Source organism: Seriola dumerili, unplaced genomic scaffold, assembly GCF_002260705.1.
Source record: "Seriola dumerili isolate Sdu_G_001 unplaced genomic scaffold, Sdu_1.0 BDQW01000362.1, whole genome shotgun sequence".
In the NCBI taxonomy this organism is placed as follows: domain Eukaryota; kingdom Metazoa; phylum Chordata; class Actinopteri; order Carangiformes; family Carangidae; genus Seriola; species Seriola dumerili.
In genome coordinates this window covers 206,079-220,531 of record NW_019174617.1, presented here as the reverse complement: position 1 = coordinate 220,531, position 14,453 = coordinate 206,079, and the positions used below count along the sequence as shown (strand labels likewise).

The window sequence follows — 14,453 nt, the reverse complement described above, 5'->3', positions numbered from 1 at the left end:
AAGTGGTGTTTGTAGCTGGTCTTGTTGCCTCCAAGAGGCCACAGCGATGCTCAGGAGTCAAAGGAGCAGCACTGGCTTAAACGTTCCTGAGGTAGTTGATGTGTGCATGGCTGAAGGAGCTTCGTCTATTCAGTTCCAAGTGGGCGAACAGCTATAAAGAGATGTGAGAATATTGTATAGACTGACAGGTTCCTTGAAGACTGACTTGAGGTACTTTCTATTCTGTTGGTTACTTTGATACTTTGTCACGGTATGAAATGTCTTTAATGTTTACCAAGTAAAAAAACTGAGCTACCAAACTTACTTTCATCTAAGAGGAAAAGAGTTTCCCTGGTGACACCTTCACCTTGATTTCGAGGCCAGAAAAGACATGAATCACCTTCAATTTTCATGAACTGGTCTCTCAGTGCCGGCTTTTCAAACAAAGTGCACACCGGAGAGTTTTTTTGAAAGCCATAAAGTCTCAGCGGCTCACAAAGTTATCATTGAGTCATCGCAATCAATAATAAACCCCAGTGACCCGCTGGTTGTTTTCTTGACTCCTGTGAACCTCGGGGGTTAATGCGCAGCCAAATACATTTTATTTATCCCAGTGAAGACGGCACTGTCCTCACCAAACCTTATAAATCTGTAGTAGAACAGCACAGTTAGTCTGATTCGTTTTTCTTTGACCTTATGAAGAAAACCATTCAAGTTTTGTAGAAAAGATTTAGTACAATTTGAACATAAAACTATAGTTTTATGTTCAATTGTAGTGAGCAGTGTTCTGCCTGGTGGAAGAGTTTAGTTCAAAAGCTTTTATGCTGCTGCCACGATGGTGTTTATGTAAAAAGACGTTTAAGTGATTTTTTTTGTACAAAATGAATTCACATGGTGAAAATCTATCACCACCCGCGTACTGACTTCCATCAACCCCTGTACACCTCACTGTTTATTCTCTTTAGTCAAACAATTACACAAACTGGGAAACTGTTTTTTTTTCTTTCGTTTTTTGGGACATAAATCTCCGGGGGCTGCAAACAGAAGTTGGAACAACAGCAGATGGAGTCGTAACCCGTTACAAATGGCTTTTGGCTGCACACACCCCGCCACGGCGGAAAAGGAGGAAGGAAAACAACAAGTGCTCGGTGTCGGGAATCCAGTTTCACCTCAGTCCTGCCCACAAGGGCTCAGGGGAATATTAGTTTATGAGGCAGCCAGAACCAACATCGAACCCGTTGTGCTGAAAGGTCACCAACACCCTGAAACAGGCATCGCCACAGTCCACCAGACGGGCTGAACCCGGTTTCATGACCCCATCATGGCTCCCTCTTCGATTTCACAGTCCTAACTCGCACTGCTCAAAGTGTAATAATGTGTGGACTTTAAAAATGTGCCACATTGTGTCACCCTAAGGTCTCCTGATAGAGAGGGATAATGAGCAGTGTTGTAGTTACCAATCTGCTCACAACTGATGTTTTCACCAAATGAAGACACATAGCTGTTTACACAGTCTGCACGGCACGGCGAAACCAAATGTGTGATCTCACTAGTTTTGCATGAACAGGGATTTTCTCTTTCAGCTCAACAGTAAACTGCTGAGTTGGATTTAATTAACATCTGTCGAATTTTAATTTGATGAAAGATAATAAATCCGCAGATGGAGACACAACTGTACGTGAATATTCCAGGGATGTCAACATTTGACAATGAATTTATAATCAGTGGAAATGTCACATATTACCAGATTACAGAAAAGGTATTTTGGTTTGCGATTAAAGCTGTACACACCCTCTGCCTCTGTAACCGTTTGGCAATTAAAAACAAAACAATAATTAAAACCGTCAATGGGGCTCCATGTTGTAACACCACAACAACAGGTGACATAAGACTTTTTATTTTCTCTTTTATTTTCGCACGACAGCAGACAGCTTAAGCAGAGGAAAGATGTGTACTGCACTTTGCAAAATATAAATCCAAAAACAGCAAAAAACAAACAAACAAACAAACAAAAAACAGAGGTAGTTTCTTGAAAAATAAATGGATTTGAACTTAAATACTCAGTAGTTGAAAATAATGACCTGTTTCGCACATCATAAAGAAAATGTAGCTTAGTCTGCAGCGTCAGCCCTTCTCAGTGCCTTCTCGAAGCTTTAAGGTCCAGTAAGACCAGGACTCTGATGAGTCAGTCTGCTGTTGTGCTTTGCCATTTGTCAGCCGTGTTATGCACGGATACACTCATAGAGTCCAGGTACATGCAGAACACAGCTATTGTTATTCCTGTCATTTGGACCGTGTTAGTTTGTTTACAGCAGAGAATGTAAAAGCTGACATGGCCAACAACATCATGGCAAGCATACAAGAAGAAAGAAAAAGGTTGCATTTAGAGTAAGTCGTTCGGCTCCTCAAAGATGTCCTAAGATAAACCGGGGGCGGGGGGGGTCGTGAGAGAGAATCAAAAAGTTTGAGCCTTTCAGGCCTTTACAAGTTATTTAAATGAAACACTTTGAGAAGTGAAAATTACTGTGGTTAAACTGCTCCAGGCTCCAGACTTACTGTGTGAACCGAACTGGTTTGTGCTTATTGAATTGAAACATTTTTTGTTTTGTTTTTTTTTACAAATATGCAGAACTGAAGCACAACACCGACATGATAAGGGCCTCAAGGCAGGACGTTCCTTATTACACAATCTTAAGGAATAGTTGGACATTTTGGGGAAAAAGGCCTTTAAGCTTTCTTGCTGCAAGTGAGATGAGAAGATCAACAGCATCCTCATGTCTGCACTGTAAATATGTAGCTGCAGCCTGCAGCCAGTTTTAGCTTAGCATGCAGACTGGATGATGGCAGTGGCGTGCAGTGACTTTTACAGATGTGAGAAAAATGGACCAGACTACATCAGACCTTTTCAGCACAGTAGTAGGAGCCAGTCTCTCTTAAATTCAGGGCCTGTCCTGTCTCATGATTTTGTGCTGAATGTCTCTCCTGCATTTTGCTGCACTCTGCCTGGACATCTTCACCTTTCTGCTCTCCTTCCTGGCTGAGCAAGTATTAGGATTGTTCCTTTAAACTGACACTAAAAATAGCAAATATGCAGTGCGTAGGAAAAGTATCTAAAAAAAAAAAAAACCACTAATGTGGTGTGGTGGTTCTCAAAATATTTTCCATTCACTGACAATGACGCACTCCCGTGACAATACAGAATCCTGTATTTTCTTGCCTCAAAATGCAGATCGACCCTCCCATCCTCTATGGGACAGAACACTGCTTTGAGATAATTGATGTCTATTTTAGCTGGTCAAGCACTGCTTGCCTTCCTTGTCCTGATGGCACAACACTGGATGATGGTTTTCCCCCGGGTTGCCTAGCAACCAGTCTCATCCAAGACCAGCATATTGTCCCCTGTAGAACAGCGGATTGTTGTTTTTACACTTCGGTTTTTGTACAGATTGTAAAAGATGAGAGTAAGATGCTAATTAATGAGCGTTACAGGTGCCATGAGGCAGATTTTGTTACCTTAAGAAAAAGATGGGCTCACTGACTTACTTTCTTTCTGCTTTCAGTCTTTATGCTAAGCTAAGCTAACTCGCTTGCTACATATTTGTGCTCTACCTACATATTTACAGTGCAGACATTAGAGTCGTATCAAATTTTTCATGTAAAAGATTAGAAGAAAAAGAATCCCTGTGTCAAAAAAAAAAGGTTTTAAAACTGTCATTTTCTCAATATTGTGCGTATATGTTTTAAGTTAATAATGTAAATCAAATTATCACACAGCAAATCTGTGGCCAAGTTGTTCTAGCTAGTTATTCTAGCACAAAAAAAGAAAAAAATTGTACACATTGCAGAGAGAGTGGGAAAAACTGAAGGGGGGGGGGGGGGGGGTGAGGGGGTACTGGAGCTTGTTTTTGCCCCTGGGGCCCTCTAGCAGGTAAAGTCAGCCATGTGTGCAGCTTGAGTGGAAGTTATAGAGAGGTTGCTTGATGATGATGATACACTATAAAGCATTAAAGCACACTTCAGTAGGAATAAAAGAAATGTGGAGCTCACTAATCCGATCGGGAAAGCCTGTAAGAAGCCTGTGGTGGAAACATACTTCATGTTGAAGCTTCACCCAGTGGGTGGATCAGGGTGCATGCTGCCATGACTGAATTACAACAGGACAATGTGACATAACAGTGAGTAACATGTGGCAGTGACAGACGAAACGGGCTTCTGGTTTTTTTTTTTTTTTTGTTGTTGTTTTTTTGTTTTAAAATTCGCTTTGATATTCCCTTTAAGATTGTCACGGTGCAGCAGCTCTGCTTTGGATCTAAAAGGACTTTTTCCACGACTTGCAGAGGATCTTGTGGAAGGCTCGTCTGAAGTCCCGGTTGAAGATGGTGTAGATGGCGGGGTTCAGGGAGCTGTTACAGTAGCCAATCCAGAAGAAGAATTTAAAGAGTGGGTCAGGGATCTTACAGGAGTCCCTGCACACACCGTACAGGCTGTAGCTAAAGAAAAAGGGGAACCAGCACACAACAAAAACCCCCATGACCACAGCCAGGACGAATGTAAACCTCTTCTCCCTGGCTTGAGAGACCTTTTTCCTGGCCAAGGAGCTCCGGCGACGTTTCCTCCTGGAGGCAAAGAGGTCCATGGATTTGTTACTGACTCTAGAGATGCGGGTGGAGTGTTTGGAGAGGGAGCTTTTCTTTTGGCTGGCCCTCTTGGCTCTCTGAGAATCCTGCTGCTGATGGGCTTTGTGACCTTTGCCCTCTGAGGAGGAGCTCTCCTCCATGTCAGCATCCTCAGTCTGTGCCCCGATGGTGATGGTGCGTTGGCTGGGCGTAGGCGGGCACTGACAGTGACCGTTCTCTCTCTCCCCGTGGAAAGGGGAGGTGGCTTTGCTCAGTCCATTCTCAGTTTGTGTAACACCATCTGGCCTGGGATTTTTTCCCGACATGCCTCTGGTTCTGGTTTTGGCCACTTGGTATATTCTGATATACACCAGGATCATGATTAAACAGGGAGCGAAGAAGGAGGCGATGCTGGAGGAGAGGATGTACCAAGTGTCATCATTCAGCTCGCACTGAGGCTGAGAGCTGGTGTCGTTGTTGCTGTCAATAGATATGAGCGGCGGAGATGAGATGAAAGCAGATATAAGCCACACAATTAAGATGATGCACTTGACGCGCTTAGGAGTCCGCTTCAGGTTGTACTCTACAGCCTGCGTAACGGACCAGTACCGGTCCAGGCTTATTGCGCACAGATGCACAATAGACGAAGTGCAGAACAAAACATCCAAAGCCAAATAAATACCGCACCAAACTTTCCCGAAATACCAGTAGCCCATGAGTTCGTTCGCCAGGGAAAACGGCATCACCAAAGTGGCGACCAGGATGTCCGCGGTGGCCAGAGACACCAGAAAGAGGTTCTGGGGGGCTTTCAGCGCCCTGCTCGTTAACACAGCAATAACCACCAGAATATTTCCAACAACCGTAAAGACAATGAGGAAACTTACAAGCGCAGCAATGCTGGCTATCGCTGCTAAAGAATATCCACTGTCCAGGCTCCAGGAGGAATTCAGATGGATCACCGTGAACGCGTCCATTCCGCTGGCGTTGAACGATTCCATCCCGACTATGTGCGCGTTATACACACATATCCCAGACCGGTTGAGCGTTGGCATGAATTCACATCCACTCTTCTATAGACTGAAGAGTCCATCCAAAAGAAAAACGCGCGGCACCGCGGCCAATTTACAAATCTGACGACATGGATAGGCGCGCATGAACAGACTCCAGACTTCACGGAGTGTGTGCAGGTTTTCTGCCGCCTGTTGATCAAGATAAGTTACTTATATACAAAATCATCTCCCATGCAGTCTGAGGTAGTCTCCTCATCTCCTGTTTGTCAGGAGTTGAGTGGCGTCCAGCCGCAGCTCTCCCTCCCTCAGCATGGTGCGCTCTGGCTCCTGATGATGCCCCATGTGTTGTTCTCATAAAACTCACCCACTGCTGCCCCGCCCCCGGCGCACAGCATTATTCTGATTTTTGTGGGAATATGATGAGGCTATTGACAAGCCTGCATTTCTCAGTGTTAAAACTATTAGCGATAAACTGTTGTTTTTGGGTGTTGCAGCCCTAAATAAAGCTAACAAAATGAACACATCTCCAACTGTAATGACTCAGTATGAGGGAGAGGGCTGGAAATGAATGTGCAGGCAACATTTTGCTGCACTCACAATGAAGCCTTTTACCGCTGTCAGCGAGATGGTCTAGGCCAAACAACTTATATAAGGCGATGTGAGTTAAAACAGAAATATGTGACCAAGAACCTCACAGACTCGTGCAGGATTTGATCTATGGAGTTGAGTCTTGATGTGGGAGCAGTGTTGAGGAAGGAAGAGTGAGTGGGGGGGGGGGTAAAGATGTGAGGTGCTTGTTGGGATTTTGGAGTTGAGCTCATCAGCTGAGAGGCAGGTCGCTCATCCAGACACACCGCTGTGTAAATCAGGTACAGAAGACCGATTGGATTTTCAACAGTCCGCTGCGTTTCACCTCTTCTGTACACTTCACACACACTTTCATTCTTTACAACACTTGTGTACACACACACACACACACACACACACACACACACACACACACACGCAGTGGTTTGAATCCAACCCAAACATCTGACAGTATAGCTGCAGATAGCTGTGCATAGCTGTGATGTGTTAGCAGAATCGAAGCGATGCCTGCTGATGTCAGTGTTGTAATGCCTCTGTTAGAGCTGTTATCAAGACATGGGCCCCTCAGGTGGAGCTGATTTTATTGGACAGGAGCAGAACTTTTCTGTTATGTAATACTGCTTATCAGGTAAATATCTTTCTCATAAAAAAATGTTTTCCTCCATTTTTAAGACTAAGAGGCTCTGATCATTATAATTTCTACCCTGCAAAGTTCAGAACTTGGCTAACAGTGAAAATTGTTGTATTTTACATTTGATTCTTAACAGAAATTTTCTAAATGGCATCTAGACTTGACCAGTGGTGAGCTGAGAGGACTCTCCTGGTAACTATAGAGCGAAGATGAAGATGATGATTTTGTCCTCTCACAAATGGCTTTTTTGTCTTGGACGCATGAACGCATGCTTCCCACAGCACACCGCTCTATTTTAAAAGATATAGCACAGCACACATCACCCATGACAGGATGACAAACAGTGCAACAGTGAGCAGACACACACTATATATATCTATACATACACATCGCAGAGCTGCAGCCCCCAACATATACATCACAGATTATACATGAAGCGCGCGTGTGTGTGTGTGTGTGTGTGTGTGTGTGTGTGTGTGTGTGTGTGTGTGTGTGTGTGGACGCCGCGGTCACATAAGATCTCGAGTGAAGAAGCTGAGAATCGTATCCAGTGACTTTAAAGTGTGTGTACATTCAGGTATGGAAGTATTTATTTGAATAAATTAAAAATGGAGGATTTGTCCCGACCCCTGACACTCTCTATGAACAGCATTCATCATTCAGAGATGTTTTTTTTTTTATTTTTTATTCAAGCTTCTCCATGAGACTGAGGGAAATGTGAGAAGACATAATATATTAAATTTGATCCTTAAAAATCCTACAGAGATGTATTCGATTAGTCTCGGCTTCTAATGCAGTAATGTGAGGAAGAAAATGTAGAAATGTTGGTTTTAATGTGATCAAATATCTTCCTCAATAGCAAGTTCTCCTCCGTGCGCCGACTTTGACTTCACAAATTCTGTGTTATGGTCGGACCGTCCACCCCAGACGTTTTATCCTCATATTGCAAAAACGTCATGTATTATTTAATCAAAGCTCGCGCTCTTGATCAAAGTTTTGAGTTTTGTTTTTTATTCTTGAAGGAGAATGAAGTACTGCATCATTTGAAGATTTATTTCTAAATCACGAAGCACATATAAGTAATCATTTTTCTAGCTCTACTTATTTTTTCTTCTCTGTTTTTTTTTTTTCTTTCTTTCTTTTTCTTTTTTTTTTTTTTTGACCCTGACGTCAACACCATGAGAGAATCTTCAGTTTTCTATAAACTGAAAGACACAAGGCACAAAGGAGCGGTGCGGCTTTGTCATTCAGTCTGCCACTAACTTCTGATTGAATACAACTGAGTTAGACCTGAGAAGTTACAGCGCTGGGATTGACAACAAAAATGTGAATGCAGCGGGGCAAATGTAAGATGTGATGTGAGACTTTTGATGGGTCATAGTGAATTAAGACATTTGTGTGGCTTCTGTGATTATATGCATAATGTGTTGTAATTATGTTTATTATAGGAGGGGTAAAAAATGACTTCAGAAAAATTGAACTTTTCTTAACTAGACTCCACTGGAGAAAAGGGTTATTGTTGAGGTGTTGATGACACCTGATATGACCCACATATAGGGAAAAACTTTCAATATCTTCTCTAATATCTCCACAATGTCATGTTTTTTTTTTAGCAGCTTTTCTTGTGGAGTACTTCCTCATCCGAACCAAGGGGTCTGTGGATAGAGAGTGTTAAATGTTGTATGAGGACAGGAGAGAAAGGGGGGTGATCATGTAGCAGTGATGCGCAGGTTTTAAGTTGTGTTGAGTGTGCAGGGGGTGAGATGAGCTGACAGCCATCAAGTACAATACATGTTTGTGCAGAGAACTCAGTGATGATGGGAAATGATGCCTCTGCTGTCAGCTGTAATTACTGCTCTGGTCTTGACTCTCAGTATCATTACTGTAAGTACTGGCTGTCGCGATCTCCTCGTATACTTTGCATTTTCTTCTTCTCCTTCGTCTTTCTTCAGTTCAATTAATGTTGTTTCTTGTGCTTTTCTACGTCCTGTTTGGTTTAATTCAATCGCAGTTAATTATATGCCAGAGGATATTTTTGCGATAATTGTTTTCATAACAAGACACAGTCATCCTGAAATTGTCAATGTTCTCTTTGAGTTGTTAGATAGATTCGAGGGGTCATGAGATTATTAAGATAATGAGGCAGATTTAAAAAAAATTTGATTCCCTGAATGAACATTTTGTTTCTTTATTTCATCAAATGAAATAGTTTCATTCCATCAGGTCTCTAAAAATGATTCAAATGAAGCGATGTAACACTAGAAAGTCACTGTGGTTGAGCTTCACTTTAAGGGAACACAAGCCAAACTGAACTTTTAGCTGTTTTTAGTAGTTTTTTGTGACCACAAATATGTACTACTTATACTAAAGACCAGCATCACACATTTTGTGATCATATTTGTTTATATTTTCTTCCTAAACCCACGTATGTTTTCTTACCATATCATCATTTCAGTTTTTTTTTTGTTTTTTTTGTTTTATTTATTGAGCTACAGTCTTTTCCACATTCTCCCGGTGGAGCACGTAGCCCTGGATGGGAATCAGTAGTTTAGATTGACAGAAGTGAATCAGCGTGACGATGGCTGCTTGGCATGTCTTTATGTTTGTCTCAGATCGGACTGATTAATGATGCTTTGTCCAAATAATATGTAATGTGGTGTTTGATACACAACAGTTGATTTATTTTGTCGTCTCTTTAAATGAACAAAACGGTGAAATATTAAAACCTGTTAAATTACAAATTCACACTTCCTGATCACACAAATCCAACAGGGAACAGTCACTTCACACATAAACTCCATTGCTGACCAGTAGTTAACTGACGGACAGGCAGCTTTTGAAATGAACATGATTTAATGTGTTAAATAAGACGACAGTGTTCTCTGTATTGCAAATATTGATGTATTTTTTTCTCTTTTAGTTGAGTTTATGCACATTTCTATTGGATCAAAGTGCAATTTGAAGCCTTTTTTTGCTCTTGGCAACACACAAAATATCATGCATACATTTCGTGGTCTTATTGACCAGATTGACTAATGCTTGTCCATCATCGTGAACTTGTTGCTGCTGTAGAATCAGTTGTGAAAGAGTTTCACAGTCCTAAATCTTTATTCTGGTGCTGAAAGATGTCAGTGTTTGTTTATTTAAAGGACCCTCATTAGCTGAAGCCAAGGCAATCAGCTGATCTTCAGGGGTCAACACTGACATATACAATACATGACACATGACGAACATTCCTTACAAAATTATATCCGTGTACATTAATACATTCAAGCCAGTCAACACCGTATGTACATTTAGGTAGTAAACTAATTGAAAATCATACAACTCGTATGAAGCAAAACACAAACATTGAAAAGCACAGCGATGCCTCCTACTACTCAGCCTGTCATCTGCGTGCCAACAAATGCCTCTGCATATTCTTTTTAAAGGATGCTTTATTTTTTGTGGCTCTGTAAATGACAGTTTTATTCAGCGAGTTGGTCCTTGGACTGCGCACCACATCATCACTGTCATTGGTGTATGTGTGCTATTACAGTAAACTACTAACTATTACCAAGATTACTATAAACAAAATGAATGATATAGAAACTTGACCTGTGAGGTTGTACATACGGAAAACACTTTCTTGTGACTGCAATACTGCAATACATTATTTCTAACTGCATTAACGTGCTCGGCCCATGATAGGTGACTTTGTTTGTCCACCTGTTGTACGTTCTCACAGGACATAGTGTCTTTGTGGAAACAGGACACGGGCAGGATTCTTGTCAGCATCTCGGATGCATAGCAGCACATGTACTTAGGACTGTGCAAAAAAACAAAAAAAACAAAACACACAAACTTACATTGGCTTCACTGTCCTTTATAACATGGGGTCAGCAGCATTAACATCTGCTGCGTGCAGCTAGTCAAGGAGAGCTGAAGGAAAAAACTGTCTCTGCAGAGCGCTGCTGAGGAGCGAGCAGCGTATTGTTAAATGAGCACAAAAGGCACTTGTGAGGCATGACAAACTGTGAGGGGGAGAGGAGGGTGAGCGAAAACTCAGCGTGAACCCTTTTGTTGCCTGATCATTATAGGCAGCAAGCCTTGCCACCCTAATTAGACATTTATTTGCAGGTAATAAATCAGAATAATTCATTTAATTTACATGTTTGGCGTTAGGAATGGGATTTTGACAATGTTAATGCGCTGGCATAATCCACATGAATGAAAAGCCTTTTGTTGGTTCATGCAGAGCAAGATGCATCCTCCATCTGCGTTTTATTAAAATCAGAGCAGTCATAACGTGGCTCTGGCAGTTCCTCCTTTAACCAGAGCATTGCCAAGAAGAAATTCACAGATTTTCTCAGATCCACATTCTGTGGATCTGAGAATCTGTCACTCTGAATGTGTCTGAGCGTTCATGTTTGAGTTGTATTTCCCTTCAGGTACAGTGCTAAGCAGGATGTTTTAGATCTGACTTTTGTAGGTAGTAAGACCGAAAGTCAACTTCTTAATTATATAATGTTTCAAGTCTGCAAATGATCACTGGTCACCTGGAGGTGCTCCAGTCTTCACCAGCAGCTCATATCACAGATACCTTCCTCTATGCAGCTACATACGTTGATAATAATCAAAATTCCTGCCATATGATTTCATTTGTTGCCTTACAGTGGGTGCCACTGAGGGATAGGATTTAATTAGTGTTGAAAAAGGCCGACCCTTTGAACAATTAAACAGTTAACAAGTCATTTGGGTGTAATGGCTCCATTTGTCAGTTGTTCCCTCTCGTGGAGAACAGCACAGTCCTGTCAGGAGAATGATTGTCAGGAAGGTAATGGTTCTCTACCAGTGAAGCCAAACAAAGACCAGTGAACTAACAAGGACTACAGGGTTCCTCAATGTCCCAGAATCTGATATTATTTCATCATGTGTGCACAAGATAAGACTTTATGCACAAACAATATTTTGTAAAAAAAAAACAATCATTCAGCTTTCAGGACTTGGGGAGAACAGTTAGTTTGTGAGCTGGTTCTGTCACATGGTTTTTTTCTAATGGAGGTGTGTGTTAACATATAGAGTTTCAAAGTTTGTTCCTTTGATTGTGTCACATTAGGTCATCCTGTTTGAATGATGTCAGTCCATTATCAACTGTTATCACGTCCATCATTATGCTTCAGTATGCGCATCCTTCACTCAAGCCTTGTTAATAGTTTGGACATTAATGATCAATGATTTTCCAATATTAAAAGACTATAATGCAGTAAGTGCACATGTGTAAAAGATAAAGCATATCTGATCTGATTGTTATGGCAGGACTGCTGTCCGAAGGCTCTCATCTAAAAACACATACTGAGAAGGTCAAAAGAGCTAAAAGGTGTCAACATATCAAAATGTTAGTGGATCATAATCAGCACTGACACGCAGCTGTGTTAATGATGCAGTAAATGTTTATGAAATATGGCGTCCAGCTGACAAAAGCCTCTTAGTCCGCCTTGTGAGATCTTACTGCTGAAAATTTACTGGTTCAATTAGCTGTTGACCGCACACACACACACACACACACACACACACACACACACACACACACACACACACACACACACACACACACACACACACACACACACACACACACAGTCATCATTCACATTAAGTGCACTACAACTCTTCTTCACTGAATTTCAAGTAGGAGTGTGTGACATTCTGTGTCATGGCTTCTGTTGAGCAGGGGACTCGGATGAACACATGTAGCTACAGACACATATAAACAAAATCTACAGAACATGTTGGATTTCTACCTCCTGTTCCCACATAGTCAGAGCGGCGCTCCAGCTAATATCAACAAACTGTAATTGTAACTGACAACAGACACAATGTGCAGTTAGTGTCAAGTCAAATTCATGTCAGTTTTTTCGGGGCAGCTGCTTCACCAACTGTCAACACTTGCACATTTTGAAGGCCTGTCACTGGGAAGCATGTGTGTTAGACCTGGAGCTGTTCCAAAATGTCCTTTAATACTGAGCACAGAGTGGCTGTCTGTTGTTATACCAACAAGCTAAAGGCTGACACGGGGTCATAAATCCTGCTGCACCTGCAGGACAGGAGTGCTACCATATTGTGTTGTCAGGACCAGGACAGGAAAACCCTTACACCCTCATAGGCAGTAGATTAAATATATATAGTATATACACACCATATATACGCAGTATGTTGTGTTTCAACACAGGATCATGTTCAGAATATGGGGACTGAATTAGCAAAAAAAAGTTGGTGCAAGCTCTTATATATATACACGCACACACCCATATATATATATCTGAGTTCCCTCACTTCCTCCAGCAAAGAAATATTTCACACCACCACAATCACTCTGAGGACCAAGACTTTTACTTATTCATCTCTGTTGTCCAATACTATTCTAGTTTATAAAAGGCATCAATAATTAAGAGCTGACCGTGAGTACAGTGCACCGGGCTCCAGTAATGAACCCAGTCGTAATGATCAACAAGCCGCCAGCCTAGCAGCCAATAAAACTAATAAGTGATGGGCAATTTAATGCATCATGGCAGGGTATAGTATTCAGCGTGTACTTTGATGGCTGTTTAATGAGACTAGTGCCACGTGTGGGACACAGATGATCGAGAAGAGCATCTGTGTATGGCTCCTACTCACCGAGTGTCCAGGCTCATACTTGATCCAAGGGAAGTTGACTTCTCTCTCTCTCTGTGATAACTTTATGAATCCCAGACAACTGCCCTCAAGGTCGGTCCAGCTTTATTACTTAATCTTTTCACTCTGACCTTTAGACTGTGTGAGGGAAAAAAAAAAAAAAAAAAAAAAGATTAAATAAAAAAATTAAACTTTAGTTTTTTTGGTTTTTATTGTTTTTATTGTTTTTTACTTAGATTATTCCTCTTTGCCAACGCACTTCATAAATTTGTGCAGAGGTGAAACAGTTTAATAGAAAATGACCTGCAACAACTTTAATAATCAATTGATGGTTTTAAGTCAGTTAAAAAAAAAGAACACTCAGTTTCTTTGTTTTAAATAATTATAAATGGAATTTCTTTGAGTTTTGAGCTGTTAATCATCACTTTTTAGTATTTCCTGATATTTTCTAGATGAAATGATTAATCAATTCATCTAGAAAAATATTTGTTAGTTGCTGGCCTACTCTAATTAAACACAAATGAACAGCTGAAAACCTATTATCGGGTGTGTGTCATTGCAGCATGAGGTTATTGGCTGGTTTCTGTATCTCCGGGCAAATTATGAGCAAACAATAATGGATCAGCTCAGTTGGTAGAGCGGATTAACCAGTGAATGTAATGTTGATGGTCTGACCCCTATCTTCGTGTCCACATGTGAAAGTGTCCTTGAGCAAGACACTGAAACCCAAATTGGAAACAAAAAGACATGTTGCTTTGGAAGAAGAAAACGGGTCTCAGTTGCGTGTGAGCTGGAACAGGTTCGTATCGGAGGTTGCAGGAAGGCTGCAGCTCTCTGGATGAGCTGCATGTGAGTTAGATTGGACTGTGAGGAGCTGGCAGACAAATGGAGGGTTTGGTAAATGCAGTTGGTTTGGTCAGTAATAATGGAGAGATCTTGTAACAGAGCAGGATTTCCTATGGAGGAAGATCGGCC

General features: G+C 41.4%; 1 protein-coding gene across 1 annotated transcript; it reads right to left on the bottom strand.

The window, feature by feature from the left end:
• Positions 1-4,288: 4,288 nt before the first annotated feature.
• On the bottom strand, positions 4,289-5,593 carry LOC111233056 (alpha-2 adrenergic receptor). The gene has a single exon (XM_022760792.1). It carries the CDS (start codon positions 5,591-5,593, stop codon positions 4,289-4,291), a length of 1,305 nt encoding a protein of 434 aa, XP_022616513.1.
• Positions 5,594-14,453: the final 8,860 nt, after the last annotated feature.